The sequence below is a fragment of the Cavia porcellus genome, unplaced genomic scaffold (assembly GCF_034190915.1).
Source record: "Cavia porcellus strain 051 isolate PalLab524CR breed Dunkin Hartley unplaced genomic scaffold, mCavPor4.1 scaffold_6, whole genome shotgun sequence".
In the NCBI taxonomy this organism is placed as follows: domain Eukaryota; kingdom Metazoa; phylum Chordata; class Mammalia; order Rodentia; family Caviidae; genus Cavia; species Cavia porcellus.
In genome coordinates this window covers 82,626,529-82,647,259 of record NW_026947489.1, presented here as the reverse complement: position 1 = coordinate 82,647,259, position 20,731 = coordinate 82,626,529, and the positions used below count along the sequence as shown (strand labels likewise).

Here is a 20,731-nt window from a genome sequence, read left to right as displayed (position 1 = left end):
CCCGCCACCAGGAGCTCACTGTATATTGCACATCAGAGAAAGCATTATTTTATGGTCTCTTCTAGAAGGAAGTTCCTTCTTGAAATCATTTGAAACTAACTAGCTCAAGATTTATGTAGGGGCTGAGGCTACAGCTCAGTGGAAGAGCACACCTGTCCAGTGTGTGCCAGGCCCTGGGTTTGATCCCTAGAACTAGGAAAAATACATCCAAATGCAGAGCTTGCTGAACCTATAAGCATGACGCCTGAAAGTGAGCAATTTGGGAAATGGGCTATAACATTCAGGGAATGGTTAGATGTGGAAAACAATGCTCGGTCATGGAATTGAAATGTATTTGAAAGAAAACAAGAAGACTCTGAAGTTTTGCTTTATTCCCAGACAGTTGGCTCCTTCTGAAATGCTCGGCTCATTTGCCTGGATTCATCACAGAGAAAGAATCTTTAAATACTTTCCATGCCCTGGGGAAGGGACAGCACACTTTAGAAGGTAAACCAAGGAGTCGGGTTTTTGGTGAAAGAGTTTCTGAATGTCCTCTCCAAGTACTTCCAAATGAAAGCGTGATTTCATATGTTTTAAATTGTTTGTAAAATATGCTTTCAAGAAATGGTGTTTCCTCTGATTCTTCCTGTTTCCTTCTTGTATGGATCTAATGAGCCTAAATTCTCAAAGACATTAAGGTAGAAGGTATGTGACATTAATACTTGGCCCTTAGATCAATGATTTCCAGTCTGTTTTTAAATAAAAGAGATAAAGTCATAGATTTATACTAACAATTCAAATTAACCATTGACTTCACTGCTAGAAATTCTAAAGCACCAATAGGTAAAGTGATATGCCTAGAGACATACAGTGACAGAAATAGGGATAGCAACCCACCATCCAGATGACAAATTCAGGGCTCTTCTCATCTTTCTGGCAGATTCCTTCAAAAATAAGTATTTTAAAAATGTGGCCAATTAATTAATGTTTATAATCACTTTAAATCCTGCCAAGGAATCCACTGAATTAATAGATTGGATATAAGGTAAAGGAGACATCAAAAGGCAGTGAGTAAATGAATGTGAAGGGAACCACTTAATTATTCGTAGGGTTTTTTGTTTGTTTGTTGGTACTGGGGATGGAACTCACCACCTCACATTTGCCAAGCAGGCACTTGTGCCACTGAGCTACATCCTCAACCCCTTATTTTGTTTCTTAGTTTTCTGTATTTTTGAGACAAGGCCTCACTATGCAGTTCAGTCTGGCCTTGAATTCACTTTGTAGCCCAGGTTGGTCTCAAACTTGCAGTGATCCTCCTGCCTCAGCCTCCTGAGTGCTGGGATTACAGGCATGTACCACCATACCCAGTTGAATTATTCCTAGTTTTAAACTATTCAGAAACCACAAGAAGTTGAAAAGAAGCATGCTCAAGGCTTGGAATTTTACCTCCCAGGACTACATATGTAAGCTGGAAAATAGGAAGAAGAAGAGTTGCTTCACCCAGAGGCAATGGTATTGCATCAACCATCCTCGTCATTCTGCAGCTTCCTTGTGCATATGCCCAGAACCAGTCACAGAATTTCCTGCTGAACCTGAGTGTCTCCTCCAAGCCACCTCAGTCCCTCAAAATTTTTCCTTTTGGGACTTCCCAGAAATGGACTCTTACAAGAAAGTATAAAAAGAACAGCTGCTCTGGGCAAAGCAACTCCCCTGGCTACCACAGGAGGCTAAGGCGAGTGGCAGGTAAGACTTGCTAGCAGTAATCTTTCCTGGCTTTTGCAAAGTGAATGGTAAAACTTCCTAACTGCTTCTCAGAAATCTTAGTACTGAATTGAGGCTTTGCTTCTTGGTACCAGATTTGCCTACCACATGACAGGTCATCCCTGTTTGGGGTAAGAGAAAATGGGACTAAATCCACTACTGGGCAAGAAGGTTTCTATGTTTCTGAAAACTAAGTCATAGAATCATAAACTCTTCGGGCTAGAAGGTCCCTTAGTTCTCTTTTATCCATCCCTATTAGCAACTGAGGTCTCAGACAGGTGTTCAAGGTCACACAGAAAGTTGGAGGGAATAGTAACAGAATCGCAGTTCCACACAGTGGTCTTAATACTGGAATAAATAGTCTGACTTTTTAGCAATACTGCCGGGCTTTTGCAGTGTCTTTAAGGTTCCCTAAGCCAGGGCTCTTAGATAGTCATCTTCTCTGCAGTATCTCACACCTACTATCTGCAGCAGATCTGAACTGACTGTCTATTCCCAGGCTCTTAAATGCCCCCAGTATGCTTTTAGTCAAGGGCATGGACTTCAGCAGTACGAGATGAGCTTCATTCTGGGAGAGCAGAATGGCTGAACCATATTGTTTTTTTAGCAGCTGGGTGCATTCGGCCAAGTACCCAACACCTTCCTTCAGCTGAGAAGATTGTTTCTGCTATACAGGGCTTGATGAGAGCCACTGAGGTTATAAAAGGAAAACAAATTCAAATTCAGATTAGTTTCTAGTATATTTTCAGACTCCAGGTATGTGGGAGTTTTCTACAAGCAGTTCTGCAAGAGCAATTACCAACTGGGTGTCCTCTAATCCTGTTCTAACACTGTCTACCTTGGAGGCAGCACCAGACCCCACAGGACAGGGCTCAATCCCAAAGACCACTCTCCCTTTTGATGCCAACCGAAAGCAGCCTGCTATACCAAGCTCCTGACCAACTACCTACAAATCAGGATTCCCACAACTCCCTCCTCAAGGTTGACAAACTTGTAACAGTTGCCCACAAAATTTAGGGAATTTCCTGCAGTCACAGGACTCTGGTAGGCTGAAGCAAATTATCACGAGTTCAAACTCAACCTGGGAAATTTAACAATTTAGTAAGACTCTGTCACAAAATTTTAGAAAGGGCTGAGGCTATAGCTCAGTGGGAAGGCCCTGAGTTCAATCTCTAGTGCTAAAAAAATAAAATCAGGAAACCACATATTCCTGTTTATCAGTTCATTATAAAGAATGTTACAAAGTGTACAGATGGAGAGGTGCAGAGGTCGAAGTATGGAGGAAGGAACCCCAGAGCTTCTGCACACTTCCTGGGCACTCCACCCTTCCAGAAGCTCTATGCATTCAGCTATCCTCAAGCTCCCCCATGAACACTATCATTTGGGGTTTCAGGGAGATTTTTGTTACATAATTGGAACCTGGACAACCTTGTCGAGCTAATACTGATGGACCGAGTGGGGAAACCCAGCAAAGCCTGTCTGTTCAGGTTCCTCTTGGGCTCTTTGTGCCACATCTTCCCTCCCAGGCAAAGGCGCAATCCCTTCTGAAATGAGAGTGTTACACTTTACTATTAAGTAAGGGAAATCCGAGAATCTCATTATAGCCACCTCTGAGACAGAAAGCAGATTTGGTTTCTGTGGTTTCTGTGGTTTCTTTTGGGGAAGAAAAATTCTAGTTTCTACGGTTACCTTGGAGAGGCAGTTTTAAACCAGAAAGCTAGAATGAAAATTTTAAAAATGTATATGTATATATATAATATCACAGTTTCCTCTCTTTATTCTCTTGATCCTAGAGTTGCTCAAGAGGTCAACTAGAGCATTCTTTCTGGCGATTTGTTGGCTTTCCCCTGGGCTCATCCCCCCAGCCTCAGCAGAGCTCTTGCCTGTCCTGGAGGAGAAGTCTACTGATGTCTTCCTTTCTTAGGGCTTCCTGCAGTCTTTCTGGTGACAACCCAGCAAATCTGAGAGTCAAACTCTGAAGGCTGGGGTTCTCAGAGAGTGGTCTGTAGCCAGCAGCATCGCTGGGGAGCTTGCTGCTAGGGCACTCTTGCCTCCCCGCCCCCATGACCTCCCAAGTCAGACTCTGCATTCACTAGGACTCCCCAGGTGATTCTTGAACATATTACAGTATGAGAGGCCTGTTATGAGACCATTAGCCCTCTACCCCGCAACAACTCCAGCTGGTTCACTTTTCTGTTCCGTCCTTCATTTGACGCGTACCTACCACCTATTATGTGCCAATTCTATGTTTAGACACTAGAAGGACAGAAATAAATAGGACATCACTCTTAAGAAGCCTATTGTCTGACATGCAAACAGGAAAACAGTAGTATAAGATAGGAGTCAAGCACTGAGGGAGGACAGTTAAAAACAATGACCTAACTTTGCCTGGAGAAATATGGTAAAATGCACAGAGGAAGTGGTATTTGGTCTGGGTTTTGATGAGTGAATAGGAATTTATGAGGCAGAGAAGACGCTGCCTAAGTAGAGGCATAAGATTGTGGACCATCCTGGCATTTGAGGGTCAGAGGCTATGGCTCTGGATTCAGAGAAAGCTAGGTCCCACAGAAGGCTTTGATTGATGGAAGACCAAGGGGCTTGGGAATGCTTTCTACACTGGCCCCGAGGATAAGAATGTAGACAAACATCTAAAAATTGCAGACGCCCCTGGCTGGCCTCAGACACTGTAGGCCCCACGCCCTCAGCCTTTTGCCATGCTTGGTTCTGGCTGCAGACAGAATCTTTCTCCACAGTCATTGTCAGGAGGCAATGACTCCATAAATATCTGCTCTGCTCTCTGCCCCTCACCCTTCCTTCACACTCACCAGGAACTGTGGCCATAACACGGAAAACAATTTAGTTTTATCCTGGAACTCCTCGCTCTCTCGCTTCCCAGTGAGTAGAGCATGAAGATTATCCCAAAGAAAATATGTATTGCAGTTTCGTTTTCTGTTCTGATTTCCCAGCTTTCAGGTCTTTTACTGTGATATTCCTCTCCTTCAGTCGCTCCCTGAGAATGCGATTTTTCCTAGGCTAACCTTTTACTTACCACTTACAATTTATTGTAACAACAATAGTAATATGTGAGTCCATATGAATATATGAATGTGCCCATCAGTCCCCTTAAAAAAAAATCAGTGATGTGGTGGTGGCCAGGAACTGGAGGAAGGGGATATGGAGACTAAGTATTCCGTGGGTAGAGCTTCAGTTTTGCAAGAAAAAGTTCTAGCAAAACAATATGAATGTCGTGTGTGTGTGTGTGTGTGTGTGTGTGTTACTAGGAATTGAACCCAAGACTTTTGAGCTGAGCTACATCTCCAGTTTTCAAGTTGTCCAGGCTGGGCTGGAACTGCAATCTTCCTGTCAGCCTCAAAGAGCGCTGGGGTCACAGGCCTGTCCCACTGAATCTGGCTCACAGTGAAGGTCTCCTAGTTAAGATGGGGAAATTTTATGCTATAATTTTATACCACAATTAGACAATTTTTTAAAAGTAAAATTCCTTTTACTCCTGAACCATTATCGTTGTTTTCCTGGAAGGGCAGATTTCCACTGACTTAATAGACCCTGCAAAGTTCTCCAGTCAAAGAAAGGGTGACAGAGGGAGAGAAAGTCACATAATTTGTTCCTACTTGGGGCTATACAAGTGTAAAGACAAGAGTCCACAGAAGAGTTGATCCATTGGAGAATGTGCCTTGGGGAAAAAAAGTCTTGGTCAGAAAAGTAGTTCACTCATACCTTGCCTCTTTTCTAAAGTTAGCTTACAAAGAGTATATTCTTTTTTATTTTTATTTATTTATGTTTTTAGACAGGGTCTCACTATTCAGTTCAGGCTTCCTTGACCTCATTTGGTAGCCTAGGCTGACCTCAAACTCAAAATCCTCCTATCTCAGCTCCCAAGTGCTGGAATCATAGGCAAGTGGTACCACTCTCAGCCGACCAAAAGTATATCCAAAAATGCATAAATTATTAAGAGGGAGACACAAAAAAGCAAGGGGGAATTGGGCTGTCTGAAGAGGTAGAAATGGCCTGGTCTAGGTGTGCAGTTCTCCTCTTCTGGGCTAAGCTGATCCCTGGGGTCACCAGAGAGTGTCTGCGAGGTGGGCTGGGTCATGGCTCTGGCAAAGCTCCAGAGCTGTGATTTCTCTCAGAAACCTTTGGAGAGATATGGAGGTGCAGCAGAGGGGTCTTCCCTGTGAGTTTCTGGGGAGCGTCTTGCTGTGGGGAGAAGGCATGCCCTCTTGTGAAAGGTGAGGAGCCCATCAAGAGACTGTGGAATGCTGGACCTAGGCAGGTTGGAGCCAGGATCTTCTCAAAAGTTAGTTTGGGTCTACTCCACTGAGCTCCCTGCAGCCCCTCATTGGAAAGCTGCCCCGGTGGAAGGAATAGCTCAGTGGGAGAGCACTTATCTGGAATATGTAAGGTCAGCGGTTCAAGCCACAGCACCTCAGAAGAAGGAAACAAAAAAGAGGAAGAAAACAAGCAGTTGAGTGACTTAGGCTCAGAGTTAAAGGCCATGATGAAGGGATTAATTTGAGAGCTGGAATGACTCTACACAGCCTAGAACACAGCCCTGGCTCACGCAGCTTCTGAGCTTTTTCCCAACTCTCTTGCATGTAATTCCGTCAGATCTGCTCCTTGAGAAGGCAGAGCCACTGGGGTTTCTGAGGACAGGCAGGGGTGCCTGCCCCTGGCACACTCCCCTGTTGTGTTCCAGAGAAGACTGACTGGCAGGAAGCAAAACATCCTGGGTAAAGGAAGAAGAGAACGCCAAAGACTTGGTAATGCCATTTCTGTAGCAAAACAAGTACAAGATTTCAGGATCACGGGCTGTCAGCAATCACTAGGCAGGCCAGCAGCCCAGAGGTGCTGAATAACCTCTCCAAGGTTACAGCGTTGTTAGAGCGACTTCAGCTACAACTCAAGGTCTTGGACTCTGAAGCCAGAGCTCTCTCCTTCCTTCCCTTGCTTCATTTGTTTCTCCATACCTGGTGTGGGCCTGTGCGTACACAGCTGCTTCTGAAGCGGTGTTTGCCCTGGCCCTTAGAGCATCTGTCTTGTTGTTCTCTCCTTTCTGTGATTCAGTCCCTCCCATTGGAGCTCCAGCAAGACTCCCAGCATAGCCCTGGTCTCATTTCAGTGATGAGGGTCCTTCTTCTTCTCCCAGCGCTCCTGGCTTCCCTGCTGTGGCTCCAGGCTACAGTACCCCTCACAAAAGGTAAGTGTCCATTGTTTTTATTTCCTGAGGTTGCTGTAACACAGCGCCATATGTGAGGGGTTAAAGATTAGAGAAACTTCTTCTCTCACTCACCAGGAGGCTGGAGGTCTAGGATCAAGGGAGTAGCAGGGCTGTGCTCCCTCTAAGCCTTAGCGGGGAATCCTTTCTTGCTCTGGCAGCTCCCATCATGTTTGGGAGGTCAGAGTTGCATCCCCCAATCTCTGGCTCAGCCTTCACCTTGCCTTATCCCTGTGTCCACTGGACATGAGATTCACCATGCACCCCAATTCTTTGTGGCCTCATCTGAATTAACTGCATCTGCAGAGACTATTTGAAAATAAGGTCACCATCTAAAGTTCCAAGTGGTCACAAGTTTGGGGCAGACATTATTCAATCCAATCCATGTTCAGAGAACGGGGCCTGCCCCTAACATTCCAGACCCCAACATTAGTGAAAACAAGGAATCCTGCCTCTACCTTTGTGCTACCCCGTTCCCTACTTCAGTGTGATCACTAAGCACTTTGATGGCTTTGCTTAAGGGTTCCTGGAACCATCTCATGAGGAGCCAGAAAAATCCCTCAGAGCCCAGCATCCCAAGCCAACTTGGGTAGTCACGCTGGATCCCCAGGAATCTCATCACTGGGTACTTTAGTGGGATTCCAAAAGGCAATGTTGACACCTTATTAAAGATCGGGGGCACTTGGGGCTGGGGGTTTAGCTCAGCGGCATAAGTGCCTGCCTTGCAAGCAGGCAGTCGTGAGTTCGATCCCCAGTACCGATAAAAAAGAAAAAGACAAAAAAAAAAAAAAGATCGGGGGCACTCTTCCCATCCTGTGCTTCTTCTGCTTACTTAAAGACTCTTGGGAAACTCCCCTGATCAGTCCTTCTCTCCTGCCTGCTCAGATTTGAGAGGCGAACACACTGACTGGGAAAAAGCAGACAGAAGCAAAGTACATCCCAAAAAAGTGTGGTGTCTGATACCCTGTTCTTGCTTCCTTCCCCTATTTTCCCCCAAGCACAGACCACCCAAACTTCAATCATCGCTGATACTGTGAATCAGGTCAAGGTCCAGGTCAACAAAGCCTTCCTGGATTCCCGAACTAGGTATGCGACACACATGCACACACGTCTCTGTGTGTCCTTCCTCCTCAGGACAAGAGCATCTACCAGCCCTGACAAACCAGAGCCAAAGCAATTATAAAACTTGCCCTTCCACCCACCCCTACTCCCAGGTATTTGGAATGCAAGACTAATAGCTCCCAAGTCCAAAGCTCCAGCTTCTAAGGTATTTCGCACAGACATCTAGTCTTAGAAGGACTTTCTTGTGTGTGGTTCCTTGTTTCCCTGGGCCAAATGTAACAGTCTCAGATAATTCTTTGTGCATTCAACTAATGCTCACCTGGGTCGGCCTCCACAGAAGTAGAACCCAATTCTGGACCCAGGCACAGGTGACTAAGCAAGGTAGCACTCTCGGGAAAGCTGTCACAGAATGAATGGAATGAGGGCAGCTGGAGACAGGAAAGAGAAGTGACAGTGATGTTCCAGGTTTAACTTCAGCCTGGTCCCCTAGCAAGACCTGGAACACAAGGAACACCTACTGTGGTCCCAGGGTCAGCTGGGCAGACATCAAAGCACACAGGCCACTCCAAGGCGGCTCCAGCTGTGCTGCTCCAATGGCTCAGATTTGAGTACCCAACAAGGGTTATAGCACTGACCCTTGAGTACCGCATTTGCAATGAGGAGAGGAGCGCACCAACCCTCTTCAAGAATCCAAGGGACCCAGCAGTCCCTGAGATGCCAGCATCCTCCTCCCAGCAAGAAGCCAGGACTCATGAAATGGAGGGGCTATAAGGGAAGACAACTCCCATTCCCCCGGACAGGTTAGTCTCTTACACTCCTCTTCTTTTTGGGCCCTTTTCCAGTGTCTTAGAAATTCAGCTGCCAACTCTATACCCGGGAAATTCTCCATCCTGTGGTGTAAGCCTCCAGTCCTTGGCCTGGGAGTATCAGGCTGCCTCCTTTGCTGTCTCCACTTGGCCTTCTGGGCTACTGGGCAATAAGACCAAAATGACAGAGCGTCTGTCTCTTGGGTTCTTTTTATGAAGGCTGTGGGGAGGTTAGGATAGACCTGGACACACGAGGCCAGTCACCACAGCCCTTCACCAGGTGGTTCCTCACACTGAGAACCTATACCTTCTAATACTTTAAATAGTGGTCTGACATGCATTTAACAGACCAGACACCAAAGCCAGTGAACTGTATCCAACGGTCAGGTTGCCTTTTTGAGAATTTGAGTCTTTTACAAAATTTCAGTCTGAGAGACATAGGGATCACCTGATAGGTCTTCTGATAGATCTTCAGTAAATAAGGGACCTGATAGATCACCTGATAGATCTTCAGTACCTAAGGGAACTGAGGCACGGTGAGGGAACCAGGGGTTCTCATGAAGGACTTCACTGACAGCATCTCGTCCTCAGTCACAAACTTTGTAGCACAGGAGTCTTGGTTTCTTGTTTTATACATGGAACTTAAAGGAAGGGGGAGCCTGAGCAGTTGTACAAGATCCTTGGCAGTAGGTCAGATCCTTCAGGCCCCAAACTCCTTGGCAGCTCTGGGGCCAGGTCAATGAGGGGATGTTTTCACAGGCAAAACTGGAGACCCATAAGCATCCTATGCTTAGACTTCTCCACCCACAAATCATGTAACATGCTATCTATATACAGGGGTTCTCTATGTCTCAGTACTCTGTAGATTCTGCTTGATTTGGGGCTTCCAGATGCTCCTGGCCACCAGCCTGCCTGCTCTCAGTACCAGACCCATCAAAGCTTCACAACCAATGTGGTTTCCTTCTCCCAAAAGAGATTTTCCAAAGCCCTTAGAAGAAAACTGAAGAAAAGATGCTGAGAAATACAGGGTGTTTGTCCCCTGTGTGTCACCCAGTCCCTGTGGCTCCCTCCTATACATGCACCACCTCCTGTCAGCCCCTTCGGCAGGGACCAGCTCATGATGCACTCTGCTCTCCTCCATAGGCTGAAGACTGCCATGACCTCGGGGATGCCTCCCACCACGAGACAGCTCTCCGAGTACCTCAAGCATGCCAAAGGCCGCACGCGGACAGCCATCCGCATAGGGCAGGTGTGGGAAGAGTCCTTAAAGAAGCTGAGGCTGCAGACCCCCTTGACCAATGTCACAGGTACAGAAAACTCACCAGCCTTTTGACAGCAGGAAAAGCACATCACTGCAGAAAAAAGAGCAGAGGCCACCACAAGTCACACCCCCTGGCAAAGCTGTCTACAAGGAAAGGCACCCCTGTGTCTGCCTTCTTAGAATCATCATACACCAGGTGGGCAAGGCAAAGAGGAGCTGAGGGGACAGCCAGGTCACAGCATACAAAGAAACTTAGATCTAGCAAGATCACCTTGCCAACTCCTTGTGAGGGGACATGGTGTTCTTGGTATAATACCATCGGTCAGGCCTCTGCCTGAAGGAAGTGCTAAAGTCAATAAACACGGGCTCCCTGTTCCAAACCACAGTGTCACCTCGGCTGTTAGCAGAGGGCACATGTAAATCAACTGTGTCAGGTGGATTTACTGGGATTATGTTGCAAGAGATGAGATCTCTATCATGTTACCGGTAACACCACGATGACACCTCTGGTTTGATTTCCTGCCTCTCGTCCTGTGACTCAGAATGGAGAAAGCACTTAGTCTCTTTGGGGTCCCTTCCGTTTCAGGCTCCAGCCTGGACTTGACTTCGCTGTCTGCCGAAGTGGGCTGCCAGGCGGCCCCTGCCCCTGTGGTGAGCTGTGACATGAACAGCCCTTACCGCACCATCACGGGAGACTGTAACAACAGGTGCCCTTGGTGGAGGGGGGACTCCAGCCGCCTGCCCAGCCCCGCCCAGCCAGGGTCTCTGCCCTTTGGGTGTTCCTAGCAGAGCCTCTCCCTCCTCTACACCTACCCCCCAGCTCTCTGGGACCCACCTAAAGATTGCAATGCCAGGGCTCAGTTGGGGAATTTAGAGACCCACACATGAGTCCCCTCCCTGCACCTCCCCTCCCGCTGGGGTCCTGGGCTTTGCAGCTACCCTGAGCAGGTGACCCGCTGTGACTGAGCGGGGTCTCGCGGATTTCAGGAGGAACCCGGCGTTGGGCGCCGCCAACAGGGCGCTGGCTCGCTGGCTGCCGGCTGAGTACGAGGACGGGCTCTCCCTCCCTTTCGGGTGGACACCGGGGAAGACACGGAACGGCTTCCCGGTCCCGCTGGTGAGGAAGAGCGGAATCGGGGCGAGCCCTGGAGGATGGGGTGAAGGATGGGCTGCGGGGTCAGAGGGAAGCCGGATGGAGCCCCCCAGGAGACGGAGATTTGGACTTGCTCCCTGGCGATGTCCCCCAAAACGCCACGAGAGGGCAGCATAGCCCAGCCACGTGGTGGTCACATCCCAGCCCCCGCGGGTCTGGGGCAGATGGTCTCCCTGCCCTATTTGCTCGCGCTTACCCGGCTCCTGCCCCTGGGGTGCAGCAACTGTCGTTTTCCTGGAAGCCTTATCTGTTGGCTTCTTCGGAGTTGGCAGCCCCTTCCCAGAGGCCCCCTCTCCAGTGCCCCGACACTTGGCACCTCCTCCGCCGAGCTTACTCCAGGGACTGCTTGTCTGTTTTCTGGCTCCACAGTGCAAAGGACACTGGCCTTGCACGCCCTCAAGTCATACAATCCTGGGTTCAGTCCCATCCCTGACTCTTTGTAGCTGCAAGACCTTGGCACGTTGCCTTTATAGAGTTGAGGCTCCTCATCTACAAGGTGAGGTAACGCTGCCGGCCTCACAGACTCTTCCTAGGGATGCATGCATCGCAGGGACTCAAAGCACGATTTCCTTCATTCTGCCCTCCTTTCTCTCTCCTTCTGTAGGCCCGTGATGTATCCAACAAGATCATCAGCTATCTGAACGAGGAAGATGTTCTAGACCAAAACAGGTCCATGCTCTTCATGCAGTGGGGTCAAATTGTGGACCACGACCTGGACTTTGCCCCTGAAACTGAAATGGGGAGTAGCAGTTTCTCCAAAGCCCAGTGCGATGAGCACTGTATCCAAGGAGACAACTGCTACCCCATCATGGTAGGTCCTGCTGGAAGGGAGAGAGGCTGGAAATGGTGCACCTTTTCCTGTTACTCGTGGATTTTGCAGAGTCATTTATTCACCTAGCAACAAATCAAAGCGATGTGCTATGGTATAAAGAGTACGAGCTAGGGATCTAAGTCTCATATCTTTACCTTCCAGTTTAGACCAGTTTCTTAATCTTTCTGAGCCTCAGTTTTCTCACATGCAAAATGGGATGGAATTGTCTACCTTACAGGGTTTTATGAGTACCAAAGTGAGATAAAGTGCGCAGAATACATGGTAGCTCCAAAGTAAAAAAGGGCCCTTTTTGTTAGGAGTGATTACTAACAGCTCTTTCCCACGTCACATGTTGCTTCTCTACCCAGGGTTCTCAGGACACTGTCCCTATCAAAACTTCAGAGCCCTCCCTGAGAATAAATGATTGCTTAGCATTTTTTACAGCAGGTCATTGGGGTCAGGATTTAGCTCAGCAGGTTAAGCACCTGCCTGGCAAGCACAAGGTCATAAGTTCAATCCTCAGCACCAAAAAATAAATTTTCATAAAGCAGGACATGTGTAATGTCAGCAGGAGGCACCTGACCTTCTTATCTGGTACAAGGGTCCCAGAGAGACACCATCAGCATCTTTACATCCAGATTAGTCCTGGAGAGAGGCTGTGGGGTCCAGATGTGCTGTCTCTGCCTAGCTACCCTCCCCCAATCTCTCTGCAGTTCCCACCCAGTGACCCCAAGGTGAAGACTCAAGGGAAGTGCATGCCTTTCTTCCGAACCGGGTTTGTCTGCCCCACTCCACCCTACCAGTCTCTGGCCCGAGAACAAGTCAACGCTCTAACCTCCTTCCTGGATGCCAGCTTGGTGTATGGCCCTGAGCCAAGCCTGGCCAGCCGCCTGCGCAACCTCAGCAGCCCCTTGGGTCTCATGGCTGTCAACCAGGAGGTCTCAGATGATGGGCTGCCTTACCTGCCCTTCGTCACCCAGCAGCCTAGCCCCTGTGAGGTCATCAACACCACAGCTGGTGTGCCCTGCTTCCTGGCTGGTAAGTGTAGGCCTGGAAGAGAACAAGCACACTCAGAGAGGCTTTACCGCCACTCCCTTCCCCACATTTTTCCAGAAAAATGAACTGAGTCACTGCTGTCCATGGCACTGATCCAGGACTGGCAGGAGGGCCAGATGAAAAAGTAATCTGAAAATATGTGCATACTGTAAACACAAAACAAAATAAGGAAATTCATCAAAGAAAAGCCGCACAATCCCATCACAAACTAACAATCATAGTTAAGCTTGTGTTGCCAATCTTCCCAGGATTTCTTATATCACAAGAATAGCTTTACATAACTGGGGTCACACTGTAAGTAATGCTCTATAACCTGATGTCTTCACTTGACCACATCCCATGGCATTAACTCTTCTTACAGGAGTGTCGAACTCACAGCTCCCAAGTTGGGCACAGCTGGCCTACTTGGGCTACACTGAGTGAAAAGGAATTGTCTCGGGTCACATATAAAATGTCTAGTGTAGTTAGCATATATAGGTAACACAACTTGTTTTTCATATAATTTTTATTATAGCAAAAGAAATCGAGTGATGCCACATGAGCCACAGGTTGGACACACCTATTAGATTAAGAGGAATGGATATAGACATTAAGACTTTTCTTGTAACCTGGGCACACTCTATACAACCATGTGTCCACCTAGTCTTCTTCTGTTCCTTGCCACGCTGATGAGACAGCAGTCTACTTAGGCTAAGCTGTCTGGATGATTTCTTGAATTTAATGTCTCAAGCCTGTGAGTTTAACAGATGTTCTTGAAGCTTAGAGAATGCAGGGCAAGGCACCCTTGTGAGACATCTCTGGTCTTTAGCCACTTAACTGCCCGCCCCCTTGCTCATCTCTTCTTCTCCCCAAAGACCCTGTCTCCAGATTCTTCTCCCTTTTTTACCCAGAGGAATTCATTTCTAAAGACTTCAGATGTGCCTTGCAAAGTGAAGGTGCCCTCTTGTTTATTTGAACTGCCCTTCTTACAAGACAATTGGGTTATAATGACCAAAATGTATGTATACAGAACTGAGATGCAAACCTATAATTGCTACCTCTGTCCTTCTGCACCTCACTTCCCTTAAGCTGCTGGGAAGGAGGATTTAGGAGTGGGTTCTCTGGGGCGCCATTATCTCTGTGTAGGTCCATGGTTCCTGGAACTATTCAGGTAGATATGGCTTCACCTTCTTGCCTTCTGGGCTTGTAGGAGATTCCCGAGCCTCTGAGCAAATTCTGTTGGCCATGTCCCACACCCTCTTTCTCCGCGAGCACAACCGGCTGGCCCAAGAACTGAAGGCACTCAACCCTCGGTGGGATGGAGAGAAGCTCTACCAAGAAGCCCGGAAAATCCTGGGCGCCTTCATGCAGGTACAGAGACACAGTGGCAACCTGCCATGGCCACCCACCTGTCCTGCTGCAGCTGACTATCTCAGCCACCTCCATTTCCCACACATTCCCTACCTTTTCCTCTTCCATTGCCTGAGTCTTTTATTCTCTTTCTTCTTTCATGTCTTTGGCTTTCTATCCCAAAGCAAATTCCTGGGTTCAGAGTGTTGGTCCTTTTAGTGCAACCTTCTCTGGTGCCGTGAGGGGGACCCAAGGCTTTATTGGCCCTGAGACTGCTGCTTGGCAGTGACTTGGGCTATTTTGATTTCATTCTCTTCCTTTTATAGGTCCTTTGGCAGGTTGATGTCAACCATACATATTCTTTTTTAAGCATTTTATTTTAAAATAATTACAGTGTCTCAAGAAGTTGTAATAATAATGTATAGAGGGATCTGTGTACCCTTCACCCAGCCTCTGCTGATGCTAATCCCCTCTGTCTTGCATAACTATACTGTAACTGCAAAACAAAAGCAAAATCAGCTTTGACCAGGGGGTTACTGTGGATGCAAACCAAGGAGTTTGTTCAGGTTTCACCAGCTATAATGCAGTCGTCTGTGTGTGGGACATGTGTGCAAGTCTGTATAGCATTACGTAAACACCATAAAAAATGACTTAGCTGCATGAACAAGACTCTCATGCTACCTTTTTACAGTCACAACTACCCGCAGCAAATGACTCCTAGAAAATGCTAATCTGTTCTGCATCTCTATCATTACACTAGTTCACACGTGTTACATAATGGAATCATTCAGTGTGTTTCCTTTTGAGAGAGATTTTTTTCCGCGCCAAGCATAGTATCTGTGAGATTCCTCCAACTCATGTGTCATTGCCGGCTAGTAGTCAGCTGTTGGAGGACACTGGATTCCAGATTGGAAGATGGATTCCTTCCTCCACCCCCACCCTGCAGCCTCTCCAGCATTTATTTGATTTCTTGAAGATAGTCATTCTTTCTGGAGTGAGATGATGATATGGAATATCAGTGTTGTTTTAATTAATAGTTCTCAGATGACCAAAGATGTTGATTTTTTTTTCATGTATTTATTGGCCATTTGTACTTCTTCATCTGACAAGTATCTATTCATTCCAGATGCACAATTTTTTAATCGAGTCTTTAAATCTGAGGGGTGAAGTCTAATACTTTGAATTTTTTTTTATAATCTAGATATTAATCCTTTATCTCTTTGATTGCCTTTAAAACTTTTTACTTGTGTTTAGTCTTCAGATATTTAATTATTATATGCCTTGGAGTGAGTTTCTTTGGTTTTATGCTGTTTAGAGTTCATTCAGCTTCTTACATCTATAACTGTATGTCTTTCACCAATTCAGGGAAATTTTTAGGCATTATTTCTAAAATAATCTTTTGGTTTCACCCTCCTTCCTGTCTCCTGGAACTCCACTGATATGAGTGCTGGATCTTTTATTTTTGTCCCACAGAATTCTGAGGCTCTGGTTTGCGAGAGGGTGTTTTGTTTTATTTTGTTTGTTTGCTTGTTATAGCACTGAGGGTTGCTTCCATCCAGGGCCTTCTTACTAAGCTACATCCCCAGTCCCCCACATAGTCCCCCCCCTTTTTTATTTTGAGACAAGGTCTTGCCAGGTCACTAAGTTACACTGGCTGGACTTGAACTCGTGTACCTCCTTCCTCAGCTTCCCTGAGTTCTGGGAAGCATGTGGCACCACACTCAACTGAGATATTTTAGGTCTATTTTCTCTCTGTTCTACAGATTGAATCTCACTCCTCTATTCTCAGGTCTACTCTCTATCGTTACCACTTTACTATGAAATCTATCCAAATTTGTTTTTAGTTTCAGGTAGTATAGTTTCAGTTCCATGAATTCATCTTTTTAAATAACTTCTGCTTCTTCCTGAGGTATTTGAGTTTCTTATTTTTCAGGAGAATCTGTGACTATTGAAGGATTTTGAAGGTGGCTGCTTTAAAACCTTTATCAGATAATGCCAGTATCTGATTCACATCCTCATTGGCATCAATTACTGCCTTTTCTTACTCAAAATTAAATTTTCTTGGTGCTTGGTATTAGAGGTTATTTTGAATTGTATCTTAGTCATTTTGATTATTAGGAGATGCTTGATCTTATTTAAATATTCTATTTTAGCATGTCATTACCTAGTTTAGGTTTAGCATGTAGAATCGATCTACTTTTAGGGGTTTTCGTTCCAACGGTGGCCTGGCTTCCTGAGCCGTCCTAATGCTGTTCTGGTCCATTTCACCCCTCCTGCATTCTGAGCTTCTCCCTCCATCCCTGCTGGTACTGTCTTCAGGGCAAGAAGGTTCTTTCTTAGCTGCCTGCTGTTGCTAAGCAACCTCCTAGAGAAGCAGAAACCACCTGCCTGGGTCTCCTTGGTGTAAAGTGAAGGCTAAAGAGCAAAAGGACACAGGACTCCAGTACTGCCACCACCACAGGCTGGCAGGATTAGCACCAGACTGGTTCATGGGGCAAAGGCTTCGATGCTCTCAGTGTGCCGTCCTTGATTTTTGCCTGCTTATTTCTCTTGGGGGCGGTTTCTCTAGAGCTCCCCTCTGCAAACATTTAACCCTTCTCATCCCCTTTCCTTATGACTTATTTCTCCCTTCAGATCATCACCTTCCGGGACTACCTACCCATCGTGCTAGGTGATGAGATGCAGAAGTGGATCCCCCCATACCAAGGCTACAACGAGTCTGTAGATCCCCGAATTTCCAATGTCTTTACCTTTGCTTTCCGCTTTGGCCATTTGGAGGTCCCTTCTACTATATTTCGCCTGGATGAGAATTATAAGCCATGGGGGCCAGAACCAGAGCTGCCACTGCATACCCTCTTCTTCAACACTTGGAGGATGGTCAAGGAAGGTACGGCCTTCCGGGAGAGTGCTCTCCTGGCTCTGCCCACTCTGCAATCCCCCGCTAGGGAAGCCTGGTTTAGCAGTCAGACTCCACACACCTTCCATGTGACCTTGGGCCACTGAATTCATCTCACTGAGCCTCAGTTTCCTCCTTTGTAAGAATAGGCACAATCATAGTACTCAACTCATGATATTTTTAAAAATTAACTGAGGTAAACATGTGGAGCACCCTACGAGAGTTCCTAACACACAGCAAGTGACTAATAAATATTAGTCATTACTATTTCTTTCCTCCTTCCTGCTTCCTGGTGGTCTAGAATTTCTCTGCCGCCACTCCTTGCCCTTGGCTTCTCTTACCTTTGAAGAAAGAGTTCATGGTCTTGGTAAAGAAGCAGCTCTGTCCTGCTCTCCTCCAGAGCTTTCCGCCTCCATGAAGTGTCAAAGGTGGGAAATAACCCTCCTTTGTCCCGGGTTGTGGTTGGCTTTCCTTAGAGCATCACAAGTCAGGACCATTTTCTAAAGGCTCCTGCTGCCTCTTCTGGTGCTACAGGGTTCCCAGGAGGATGAATGTTCCAGGAGGACAAAGTGTTAACTCCATGAACTAAAACTTGAAAGTGGCATCATATTCATGCTGTCATCCCATGAGCTCCCCTTTCTGCCACCCCAGAGTCAGGCCACCTGGACCCCCCTTTCCCTGAGCGTGCTCAGTTGGTGCTTCCTTAACCACGGAAGGAGTCTCCCCTTTACTCGCATCCCGAGGATGGCCTCTGGATCTCCCTTTGCAGGTGGAATCGATCCTCTGTTGCGGGGCCTGTTGGCCAAGAAGGCCAAGTTCATGGATCAGAATAAAATGATGACAGGAGAGCTGCGCAACAAGCTCTTCCAGCCGACTCACACCATCCATGGCTTTGACCTGGCTGCCCTTAACATACAGCGGTGCCGGGACCACGGGCAGCCTGGTGAGTGGGCCCAGGCTCAGGGCTAGCCTCAAGAACCCTTAGCTTCCTTCTGAGGACCCTGGAGCCTCACCCCAGAAACCACAGACTGTGATCAATTCCAAGAAAAAGGTTTATAAAACCCATTTTGCTCGTCCATGATATGGAATCTTTTATTCTCCTTCAAGCAGAGGCATGAACACATATTTGGTATTGTCTTGGAGTTCCTGAGATGAAAAAGAGACCAACAAACTTCTGAAATCAGTTAACATCCCAGAAAAGATTGAGAAAAGAATAGAGAAAAGCCAAAGACTGTTGATATTTTCTTTCACACCCATGAAAGGCAATTTAACATAAATAGAGCCCGACTACTTGAGTTCAAATCCTAGCTGTGCCATTTGGTAGTTAGGAGGAGGGGACAAGTCACTTGACACATTTGCTCCTTAACTCACCTATTTACAGTAGTGTCTAGATCCATGGTCAGTACCCAGAAAGTTCCCAGCCCTTCCCCACCCTGCCAAGACTGAAGTACCACAGATACAAACCTCCAGAGGCTATGAGTCTGGATTTTCTGGAGCTAATGGAGTTGGAATGGGTGTGTCCCCCAAGGGAGGCCATAAGCAGGAAGTTCCTGTCATAAGACAGCCTCTCCCTCCAACCCTAGGGTACAACTCCTGGAGACACTTTTGTGGCCTCTCGCAGCCACAAACCCTGGAAGAACTGAGTGCTGTGCTGAAGAATGAGATGCTGGCCAAGAAGTTATTGGATCTCTATGGGACACCTGACAACATTGACATCTGGGTGGGAGCCATTGCTGAGCCCTTGGTGGAAAGGGGCAGGGTGGGGCCTCTCCTGGCCTGCCTCCTGGGCCACCAGTTCCAGCGGATCCGTGATGGAGACAGGCAAGTGACACTTCCACCCCAGCAGGCAGTGGGGATCCCTTCCAGGACACTGTCCCAATGTCCTGCATGAGGACTAACTCCTCAGCATGGGTGCAGCTCCTCATGTTCCCAATGACTTTCTTTGTCAACATGGGGAGGGCCCGGCAGTTGCACCATGTGATGTTTCATTTTGTCTGTGCAGATTCTGGTGGGAAAATACGGGAATCTTCACGGAGAAGCAGCAGAACTCCCTGTGGAAAATGTCCTTCTCACGCCTTGTCTGTGACAACACCCGCATCACCAAGGTCCCGCTGAACCCATTCCAGGCCAACAGCTATCCAGAAGGCTTTGTGGACTGCTCTGATGTTGAGGAGCTGGACCTCTTGCCTTGGGCCTCAGTGGAGGAGTAGAGTCCTGGACTCAAGGACTCCCACACTGCAGTGCACAACTTCCTGTGGTCCGCAATGGCATTTCATGCACGTTCAGTGACGTGCTTTGAACTGTGCATGCTAGGCCCAGCCTTTCTCTCAGCCTTTCATGCACACACCAGATGAATGGCTTGCTCAAATCCTAGGGCAACTAGTTAACTCGCCTTTTCAGTTACTCTGCCTGGCTTCCATCATCCCTGTCCCCCATCTTTCCAGGCCCATAGAAATCCTCCCTTCATTTGAAGACTTAGACCTTCCAACGTGCCCCGCCAGGCCTGTTTGGCCAATGTTTTCCAACCGCTCCCCTAAATAAGACTAGCTGAGGTGCTGGCCTTTGAACTTTTTCTTTCCTCCTGTCCTCCCAGGTTAGAGTGTCAGCTTTTGAGTATGGCCATGGCACTCAGCACAGTGCTGTACATCAAGCACCCAGTAAACATCAATGATTGGCTAAGATGCTGATGATGACCCCGTTTCTTTCTCAAGGCGGGCCTTGGAATCCCCAGCAAATAAGTCTCTAGAGCTTTTCATCCCAGATGTGTCTTCCTCGAAAGATGTGTTCATGTTCTGTGGGAGCAGAGAGTGGTTGGGCAGGAATTCTGAGAGTGAATAGCTGAAGAAGGGAGGGGGTAAGGGCTCCTGGGGACATGAAGCAATGGGGTGGCAAGAGAGAGCAGGAGGGGTGTCAACGGACAAAACAGACAGGAAAAACAAGCATGGACTCCCTACTGCTAAAATTTATTTCTCTTCCTGCCATCTAGGAAACACTCTTCTCTTCCAGGGCAGTGCTTGGGGCTTAACAGACCTCCAAAGGGGCAGCTAAGGAACAATATTTGGGCTGTTCCCCAATATACATCCTATACATTCTTTTCAAATGACCCTATGAGAAGCAGCAGCCCAGATTCCCTGACTGATGGGGTGGGGGTGGGGAGGAGGAGACACTTATTCTATGGCAAGAGCCCAGGGCAGAAGACCAGGCTGCAGCCCACCTCTGGCTCCCACTTCTTCCCAACCTCTGATGCAGCCTTTCTCTCCCTGAGCAGCCCCCTCCTCAGTGAAGTGAGGACAAGGAATGTTTGTCCTGCTGTGCACCATGGTGACACCTGGCTTTCCACAGGGACCCCGAGCACACACTTTGTGGCTTCCAGCTTTGGTGCCC

At 47.5% G+C, this 20,731-nt stretch overlaps 1 protein-coding gene across 2 annotated transcripts; it reads left to right on the top strand.

Moving 5' to 3' along the window:
- The first annotated feature begins 1,545 nt into the window (after positions 1-1,545).
- Lpo (lactoperoxidase) lies at positions 1,546-20,026 on the top strand. Of its 2 annotated transcripts, XM_003466812.4 has the most exons (13): positions 1,546-1,722; positions 6,823-6,955; positions 7,972-8,059; positions 9,985-10,148; positions 10,689-10,809; positions 11,090-11,219; positions 11,860-12,066; positions 12,780-13,104; positions 14,312-14,472; positions 17,086-17,338; positions 18,117-18,290; positions 18,931-19,168; positions 19,350-20,026. In XM_003466812.4, the coding sequence occupies exons 2-13, from the start codon at positions 6,880-6,882 to the stop codon at positions 19,555-19,557; spliced, it is 2,145 nt and encodes a 714-aa protein (XP_003466860.2). In that variant the 5' UTR covers positions 1,546-1,722; positions 6,823-6,879; the 3' UTR covers positions 19,558-20,026. The 2 variants fall into 2 exon arrangements, with proteins under 2 accessions (XP_003466860.2, XP_063107302.1); XM_063251232.1 differs by lacking the exon at positions 1,546-1,722 and having other exon boundaries at positions 6,677-6,955.
- The last annotated feature ends 705 nt before the right edge of the window (positions 20,027-20,731 follow it).